General features: G+C 32.9%; 1 protein-coding gene across 14 annotated transcripts in view; it reads left to right on the top strand.

Moving 5' to 3' along the window:
* LOC144978448 (1-phosphatidylinositol 4,5-bisphosphate phosphodiesterase delta-4-like) overlaps nucleotides 1-10,000 on the top strand; it is a 162,803-nt gene that overhangs the window by 129,025 nt on the left and 23,778 nt on the right. For all 14 annotated transcript variants that reach the window (XM_078924524.1, XM_078924525.1, XM_078924523.1 and 11 more), the window contains one exon: nucleotides 5,696-5,781. In XM_078924524.1, coding sequence (XP_078780650.1) covers nucleotides 5,696-5,781 — 86 coding nt within the window. The remainder of the gene's footprint in view (nucleotides 1-5,695; nucleotides 5,782-10,000) is intronic.

The raw sequence follows: 10,000 nt of genomic DNA on the forward strand, positions 1-10,000 counted from the left end.
ACCCAACTAGTTGGGTTGATATTGTCCATAATTTCAGCTATGTTAAATCAAACTCATAATCATTGCGTTATGTTGTCAGACCTGCAAATATTGAGTGCACGTAGCTTTGACCCAAGAAACATTTTGTAGAAGAACATTTAGAGATTTCGATCTTTTACAGTTCTCTAACGTCTAAAATAGAATTGTGCAGTTGAAGTTAAAAGTTTACTTTTCGACAAAGTTACGTAAATTCGAGCATTCTCTAATGATAATATGTGACCACTGTGGTCTAGTGGTGTGACACTCGCTTTCGGATCGGAAGGTCCTGGTTCGAGCTTCGATCGATGCAGACTTGAATCCTTTGAAAAGGCTCTTTACTCAAATTCTTTCACCGTACTCAGATGTAAAACGAGTATCTGGCCGTTAACAGCGTTGTTTCTGTCCGGAAAAAAATGTAATATTGCTTAACATGTGTCATGTCCCGTACTACATGTGATGTTGCTGTTGGCCAGGGACACTTTGTAAAGCGCTATGAGCACGTTTAGTGGATATCGCGCGATATAAAGAAAATCTCAAAAAATCTCAATTGTAACAAAACGGTATTATGTCGGGATGAACTTGGTACTGAAAATTGACGTTTATTAGCCCTGTCCTCACCAGCTATGGGAAAATCGTCACATTCGTTACGATAAAACCAACATTTTTCTTATTCAAATTTCTCTTGTACACCATAAAATTTAAAGAAAATTAACATTGTTTGTAGAGCATGTTTTGCTAAAGAAATTATTTATCGTTAGAACCTATTGCTATTGTGATTGAGTGATAAAAAATATATTTTTGTGTTAGTTGGGTGTGAAGTTTTGGGGAAAATCCTGAAAATGGCTGGTGAGGAGAGGGTTAAAATTATGAAATTATATTCGAGTTTATAATATGTCCATTGAAAAGAATTAATTTAGCTTCTTAACTCTCTCCTTACCAGCCATTTTCAGGATTTTCCCCAAAACTTCACACCCAACTAACACCAAAAAAATATAATTTTTATCACTCGGACAGTAATTCTTCCGATACATTATTTCTTTAGCAAAACATATTCTGCAACACACTATTCATTTTCTTTAAATTTTATGATGTCCAAAAGAAATTTGAATAAGAAAAATGCTGGTTGTATCGTAACGAATGTGACGATTTTCCTATAGTTGGTAGGGAGGTGGTTATTTTATTCTATTTATTATAGCCTTCTAGAAAAGCCAGAGACTCTGATGAATGGTGTAACTAATCGAAACTCAAATTTTGTAAATCTAGGCGTTATCACTCTAAATACAAAAGCCAGAATCCGGTTCACCCTGACATAAAACCTAATTGAGTCGGTAGGTTGCATGTGTGGTCTTGTGGAAGACACGATAGTCTTCGGATCGGAAGGTCCTGGGTTCGAATCCCGCTCTGAGCGGCGTATAGTTTACTCACTGTATTCTGGTGTAAAATGAGTATCTGGCCGATAACAGCGTTATATATGTCAGAAAAAAAATAATATCGCCTAACAGGCGTCATGTCTAGTTCTCCATGTTAAGTGTTGTCGTTGGCTAGGGACCCCTTGTAAGGCGCTTTTGAGCATGTTTAGTGGATATTGCGCTATATAAAAGCTCAATGTCTTTTTCTTAAATAATTGAACGTGATGATGCGGCCACGTAAATATCTCCCAATTCTTTACATCCCTAATTGCTGACACCCTCAGCTATTTATACAAAGACCAGCTCCGTGGCAACAGCAAAGTTGAAATGTATATCAGGGCACTGAAACAAAGCTGTCGCTGTGTGGAACGTAAGCCTTTTCTCTGTGTTCTATTTTGGGCTGATGATTTAGTCACGTGTGTCCCCAATTGCCACGCATGTTTTCTTTGAAATATTTCTGCCGTTTTGAATTTTGTTTATTTGATTTTTGTTTTGTTTTTTGTTTTTTTTGTTGTTATGTTTTTTTTCTTGTTCTCTGTTTGGATTGTTATGGGTATTTTTTTCTTAGTTATTTAAGACTGATGGTTAACTTAATTTTTTTTAGATTATCTTTACAGCGATTATTATTATGTATTATTCTTCTGTCAGTAGTCAACTTGAACTTCTTTTTGATTTAAAAATGTTTTTTTTTTCTTGTTCGATATTTTTTTTCATTTTTTAATTTATTTTTTTTTTTGTCGTGATTTTGTAAAATATGTAATCTTTCACTTTGCTTTAATTGTCTTGACATTTAATTTTTAAAGTACAATGTTGTAATTATCTTGCATCGATTTGTTAAAGATGTTTTTTTTTCTTCGATTTATTGATTCATTGAATCGTTTTGAATTTGAATTTATTTTCAATATTGATATTATCTCGTCTTCGATATTGTTTTTAATTAGAGTGTAGTCTGCCATTCTCTAACTAAACAATTTTTGTCATTTTGGACAGAAAAGGCTCTTTAGTCACATTCTCTCACCGTACTCATGAATAAAATGAGTACCTGGCCGTTAACAGCGTTGTCATTGTCCGCAAAAATTGTAATGCCGCCTAACAGGCGTCATGTACCGTACTAAATGTTAAGCGTTGCTGTTGTGCTAGAGACGCCTTGTAAAGCGCTTTGAGCACGTTTAGTGGATTTTGCGCGATATAAAAGCTCTTTTACATGATGCATTGTATCTACCAGTAACGTATCTATCTGATTTGCTTTTTATGATTTTTAAAATGTATTTGAATTCTCAGGCTTGAGAATTGTGGTCAAGTTGTTTTAAACAATCGATATTTGGAGTAAAAATTACTTTGGTCAAAGTGAGAAAAAAAATGTGTTTCGTTAGAGTTTGGCAGTAGATAGCTATTCTGAAATGAAGAATCATATTATTTTTTTTTTAATGTCAGCTTGTTTCATCGATTTCTAAAGTTCAGTTCGATTAATTTTTAATTGCTTTCGATGTGTTAGATAGTATGACATGATTCGTTTGGTTGTTTGTTTTTTTGTTTGTTTGTTTGTTTGTTTGTTTTTGTTTTTTTTTTTGTTTGTTTTTTGTTGTTGTTGACATTTATTGCGTTTGTCCATTGTTATTAAGTTGCGATTCTTGTAGAGACAATATATAACAGCTTGGGGAGGCAATTGCTTAGCAGTGGAAATGAGCAAAATAAATTCAAATAATAAAAAATCCATTAAATATAAATGATGTTGACGATGTAGATCTTTTATACGAGAAATTTTGTATAAATAAAATAACTTAAATATTAAATGACCAGTATCATCCACTAAGACCATCAGTTATTATGTCAGGAAGGAGTGGTCGCCCTTTCTCTATTTCAACGAAAACAGAGAGACCTCGAAAATCTTTTCTGCCGTCTAGTATTAGGCTTTATAACAACAAGCAATAATCATTTTATATAATTATTTCGCATGTCTACTTTCAAAAATTGTAAATATTAATTTATTAATTTATTTGTTTTGCAATCTTTTCAATTTTCAATTTATAGTGACAATTTTAACTATTTTACAGTGTTGAAATTATTCATATTATAAAGCGCAGCTCTGGTTATGGAGCTGCTCCTTTTTTTTATATATACATCCTATTTCCATTGTATTTTTATCTTATTGTGTAAATTATAATACGTCTGTACAAAAAATTTATTATTATTATTATTATTATTATTATTATTATTATTATTATTATTATTATTATTATTATTATTATTATTATTATTATTATTATTATTATTATTATTATTATTGGATGCACCAAGTCACCGATATTTTTCCATTCATTTTAATTTTTTTTGGCAAAATGTATCCCAATCTTGTACGTGAATGTGTTTTATACGCGCAAGTTTTCATCTGTAATGTGTGTATATGTATTTGTATCTTGTACCTCTGTGTGTGTGTGTGTGTGTGTGTGTGTGTGTCTGTATGTGTGCGTGCGTGAGTGTGTGTGTGCGTGTTTATATTTATTTATTTGTATTTTCTCACATAAGATGTGATCTAACACCTCAAAACTGTACGATGTCGACGTAGACGAAGACCTGAAAACTGAATCCACAAGAAAATGAAATGAAACTTGAGTTACGTACTTTTTTTTTTTTTTTTGGGGGGGGGGGGGGGGGTTCGAAGAGAATAACTATACAGCCGTACTCTGAATTTTTTTTTTTTTTTGTAAAAAACGCGTATTTTAAATTTTTGCCAGAAAACTCGTCCTTCAAATTATATCGGTCGATTAAAATGACCCTCATCTTGTCAACAACAAAAAAAACCTCTCAAACCTGGGACTTCCACTGTGTTCCTTGAAGTCCCAGTTTTGAAAGTTTTTGCCAAGATGGGGGTCAATTTAATCGAAGGACGATTTTTCTGGCCCAAATTTTAAATACGTTGTTTTCCAGAGTATGGCATTGTCGTTTGAAAAAGACTGAAAACTTGTGTTTGAACATTTTAACTATAAATTAATCTTTTGGTTTTTTATCTACTTCAACATAATACCAGATTTAGGCGACGGGTCACAAAAACACACATATTTACATACACGCAATCCCACGTGCGCACACATAATGTTTTTGTTGTTTTTATTGTTAGGAAGAGAGCGTGTTGTTTGATAACTCAACTACAGGTTTATTTTCTAATCCACTCATTAATCTTCTGTACACCCAACTACGGTTATGAATTTTCTTAATGCACATTATTGTAACAAATCTCATATATTTCATTTTGTTAATTCAATATTGTTTAACTTATTACAAAATATGAACTTATTTCAACATGATTATTTAACTGGTCAAAATAGCTTTACATACCTGTCTGAATTGTATTAAAACCCATCTGGGTTCTTGTAATTGCTTTTAAAAAAATCATTATTCAGTTTTTCAAGGAATATCCATATCGTACTCTGAAACGCCATTCCATCCATTTTATATTGAAAGAATTTTTTAAAATTATTATACATAACATTTTCATCCACGGTAACCTTAACTTCAGAAGTTAAATGTCACGTGGTTGGATTCCAGTATTTCATTGGTTAGGCAAATCTTAAAGGTGAGGATAGATTGTCCACAGATAGAGGTCATCTGGGATTCTATTTGCTTTTGTTTTCTTGTTTTCATTTCTTTAAGTTTTCTTTTTGCAATAATTTTTGGCTAGATTCATTTTTTGTTGGATTTTTTTTTCATTAAAGTGTGTGCGTGGGGGGGGGGGGGGGGGGGTTGTAGTGGCTTTGTTTTATTATGATTTGGTATTATTTTCTTTGGTTTGTTATTTTTTAAACTATGTTTTGGTTTATTTAAATGTATGATCGAGTTGGGGGTTTTTGTTTGTTTTTGTTTTTGTTTGTTTTTGGGGGATTTTTTGTAGCTCGATTTTATCTGTCATATTAATTTTCTTTGTTTTACAGTCATTCTTGCTGTCGATTTTTTTGAAAAAAAAAAGGATCCGAATATTTGTTCAATCTGATTAATTTATTCAAATTAATTTTGCTTCGAGATTCGATGTGTGTCAACAATATGTTTTTGCATTGAACTGACGCAAAGTAGAGCAAAACTATTCATTTGTTTGTTATTTCCTTTTTATTTTATTTCTTAAATGTATTTTTCGGCGCCATCGATGGACGAAGGCGTCCTGTATTGAACTTATTTTCATTATTATTTCATTTTATATTTTGTTTCACTCACTTATGTTTTTTAAATTCGTTTTGTTAATTTTTGTCCTCCAATTCTGGGTTCCACTTTTTCAGTTATTTGGCCGAGGACCAGTTGAAAGGGCCAAGCCAAGTGGAGATGTATATCACAGCTTTGAAAAAGGGTTGTCGCTGTGTTGAGTGTAAGGAACGAATCAAGTCAATTTTACTGAAAATTAGATTCTATTTATGTACAGTAAAACCTCGTTTTAGCGCCACTTTTGGGACCCTCGCAAAGTTGGCGGTATAATGAGTTGACGATAGAAAGGGACGATCTTATTGATAATAGAGTCTAAATATAGTTTGCGTCGTCATAATTTATTGTTTGCGATAAGAAACGTTGGTGATATAGCGGAGAACGGGATATCGAGGTTTCACTGTATTCATTTTTCCCTCATTTTATTTCGGTCCTTTTTTTTTCCTTAGCTTTTGACGTTTACTTCAAAAATTGTTCCACGAAATGAAAAAATCCAGAGAACCATTTTTTCAGCCCACTTCTGTCTCAGATTATTATCATTTTGATGTTTTTAAAGACGATTTTTTTCCATAGACAAAGCTTTTTAGAATTGAAAAAAAAGTATTGCGGTTTGTTCTTGATTAAAATTTAATACGGACTCGATCCCGAGAATATGTTGGCCTCTTGACAAATCTATAGTAACTCTTTTTAGATTATAATCATTTTATTTTAAATTTCAGTTTTTAACTATCTCTTTTGTTTTTAAAACGTTTTGCCTTGATGTCTCCTTTTACATTAAAAAAAAAGAAGTATTTTAATTATCGGTCTCGTTATTAATGTCTTAGGCACTCATTGATTGAAAAAATAAACTTGGTAGACTAATAAACGAAAGACTAGGCTACCGTGTTGAACATTGAACGAACAGTACATTGGGAACGAGGGTTGCACACATGCCGTGACAAGCAAAAAGCACACATTCTGCACCCCTTTTATTTTGATCCTACAAGCGTATTATGTGCTTTGAAAAGGCGTCTGTTTAGGATTTTATTCGTACCTTTTGAGAAGTAACACATTTAGACCTTTCATCATTTTAAATCAATAAATTGACACACACAAAAAACACATTCTACTTTTCGGAAAGAAATTTAATGTTCGTAGTAAAACAGTGGAACCAACCTGACTCGTTTGATTTTTATGTTAATTACACCTCGTGTGTTTTGTTGTTTCGATTAACATTTCACTGAGTTACTTAATCAAACATTGCCTCTTGTTCATACTAAACTATGTCAAAAAGATAATGAATGAATAAATTGATGAATATATAAATCAATGAATAAATGCATAAATAAATTTAAACATAAATTAATAGATGGATAGATAAATAGATAGATAGATAGATAGATAGATAGATAGATAGATAGATAGATAGATAGATAGATAGATAGATAGAAATATAGATAGAAATATAGATAGATAGAGAATAGATGGATAGATGGATAAGTAGATAGATAGGATAGGATAGATAGATAGATAGATAGATAGATAGATAGATAGATAGATAGATAGATAGATAGATAGATAGATAGATAGATATTGAATCGTGTTTGATACAAATATGGTACGAAAAGTGCTCGACATGTAGTAATGGAGCGAATTATTATTTAAAATATTTACCACAATGTTTGGGGCAGTCTACATCAATGTTTCAGGCTTAATTTGCCATCTTCAGGACTGAGTTGTTTTGTTGACTGTTGTTGTTTCTTGAAGTGGTTCCGGTTTGAAGTTAATTAAGAGGAATTTGCGCCGATGGGGACACTTTCCGTAGATCTCACTTTTCATGTTGAGTGTGGCTTCATGAGGTTGTTTGATTATAGTATATTTTTCTTCCAGGCATAAGCTACACATTGTAGCTTATGCCTGGAAGAAAAATATACTATAATCAAACAACCTCATGAAGCCACACTCAACATGAAAAGTGAGATCTACGGAAAGTGTCCCCATCGGCGCAAATTCCTCTTAATTAACTTCAAACCGGAACCACTTCAAGAAACAACAACAGTCAACAAAACAACTCAGTCCTGAAGATGGCAAATTAAGCCTGAAACATTGATGTAGACTGCCCCAAACATTGTGGTAAATAGATAGATAGATAGATAGATAGATAGATAGATAGATAGATAGATAGATAGATGGATAATAAATAGATACATGAATGAATAGATAAATGAATAAATAAATAAATAAATAAAAAATAAATAAATGAGTAATTCTTGTGCAATTGGTCACAAACTTTTTACCCCTGCGTCAATGTGGTATTTTTTCACAATAAATTAACTGACAACAAAATTGAGTTTAAATTACTACGAATGATCAAAAACAGAAAAAGTTTTGCTTTTTTTAAGTTTATGAAACAAAATTACCTTTCCTGAACGTAGAAATTTATTTGGAAAGCTCGAAATTAAGTTTAACATTCAGTCTCGTTCACCTTGTTATAATACCGTTGTGAAACGATTGATCACAATTTTTAGACTTGAATATTATTATCTATATAACACTTGTCATTTCCAATTTCAAAGGCAAATCAATGGCATAGTTCTTCATTTTGTGTGTACAAATATTTAGTAGGAGTACCAAAAACTTTGAGGTGCCTAAATGAGTCAATAAAATGGAGAGAATGATAAAGGGAGTAAATGTGACTTACTTATTTATCAGTAACATTTACTCCCTTTATCTTCTCTCCATTTAGTAGGAGTACGCATCCCAAGCTTGTGCGCGAGTTAGATTTTTAGATGACTCTTATTACAATATTTTCCCTTGTTTCGATTCAAAACTAATCGATATTTTTTAAAGCAAATATTAAGTAAAGAATTGTTAATACGTTGATACACAACCAACATTGTACTTATTAGTGCCATTTTAAAAAATGCAATAATCGACCCACGAATTGCAGCGGTCTTAGTTTTCATCAAAGTATGAGATTAAATACGATATGAACAAAGGGTAGATATCGGTATCGTTGCTTTCATCATTGTAGTTGTCCGACGCAAGAATTGTCCGATTGTTTAACCACACCACCCTAGCGGGTGCGATTCATTCAAAGTATAAATGTAGGTACAGAAATGTGTTTGATGATCTATTGTTTTGTACATTTAATGGCGGGAAATAGTCATACAACGCTGACAATTGAAGTCCAATCTTAAACGAGGCTGTTTTAAAACTATGTCAATGTTCAAGCGAAATTAATCGAGTGAATTACAGTTACGTCTCCATATTCCGAACACCTCCTTTCCCAGCATTTTGTCCGGATTATAGAGACATCCGGATAGTGGAATTAGTGTCTAAAGTGGCATTTGTTTATTATCTCAGAGCAGAGAAGTCTAAGCCTATCATTGTGGCAAACAAAAACAGAACTATATTAATTTCATCATTGGTCAATGTGGGGTATATTCGGTTTTATATATATATATATATATATATATATATATATATATATATATATATATATATATATCACTATATATAGGGGTTATTTTTTATTTTTTTTTCCTTGGGTGGGGGTGGTTTGTTTTTAAGCATTCATTTTCACATGTGTCACTGGTTGTTTTTATTTTGTTTTGTTTTGTTATGTTTTATTTCACTTTTTTCTCCTAGTTTTGGTTTGTTTTGTTTTGTTTGTTTTTTTTAAGGGGGAACGGTATTCGTTTCGACTACTGATTTCCTTTTTATTTCACTATGCAACAAGTTTTAAAGGCGAGAATTCAGAAGGATGTTGCAGCATGTGCTCTTTCAGAAAGTCACAAAGACTCATTCGTTTCCTTGTAGGTGACGATTGACTGTTCTTCGTCCGCTTTAATCTTCTATGTGGTCTAGTAGTGTGATCCTCGCCTTCGGATCAGACGGTTCGAGTCTCGCTCTAAGCGGCGCATAGTTGAGTCCTTAGAAAAGGCTCTTTACTTACATTCTCTCGCCGTACTCGTGTGTAAAATTAGTAGGGCTACCTGGCCATTAGCAGCGTTGTCTCTGTCCGAAAAAAAAAAAACACGTTATAATATCGCTTAACAGGTGTCAGGTCTCGTACTACACGTATAGTGTTGCAGTTGGCTAGGGACCCCTTGTATAGCGTTTGAGCACTTTTAGTGGATATTGCGCTATAAAAACGCTCAATTTTTATAAATAAAGCTCAGGTGACGGGGGTTGGACCACAGAATAGTCTGTGGTTTGGACTCGTGTCTACCGGATTGTGTAAACGAGCCAGTCACACATGATTGACTGACGCCTGTTCATTTTTGCACATACATTGCATCGCCGCGTCGAATATGGAGACGGGACCAATGACCGGACTGGATAGACAAATAAGTAACCTACCCGACTTTTTTACTCTCCTTACCGACCTTTTTCACGAGTCT

Source organism: Berghia stephanieae, chromosome 8 (assembly GCF_034508935.2).
Source record: "Berghia stephanieae isolate SIO BIC M18660-M18661 chromosome 8, UCSD_Bste_1.3, whole genome shotgun sequence".
Lineage (NCBI taxonomy): Eukaryota > Metazoa > Mollusca > Gastropoda > Nudibranchia > Aeolidiidae > Berghia > Berghia stephanieae.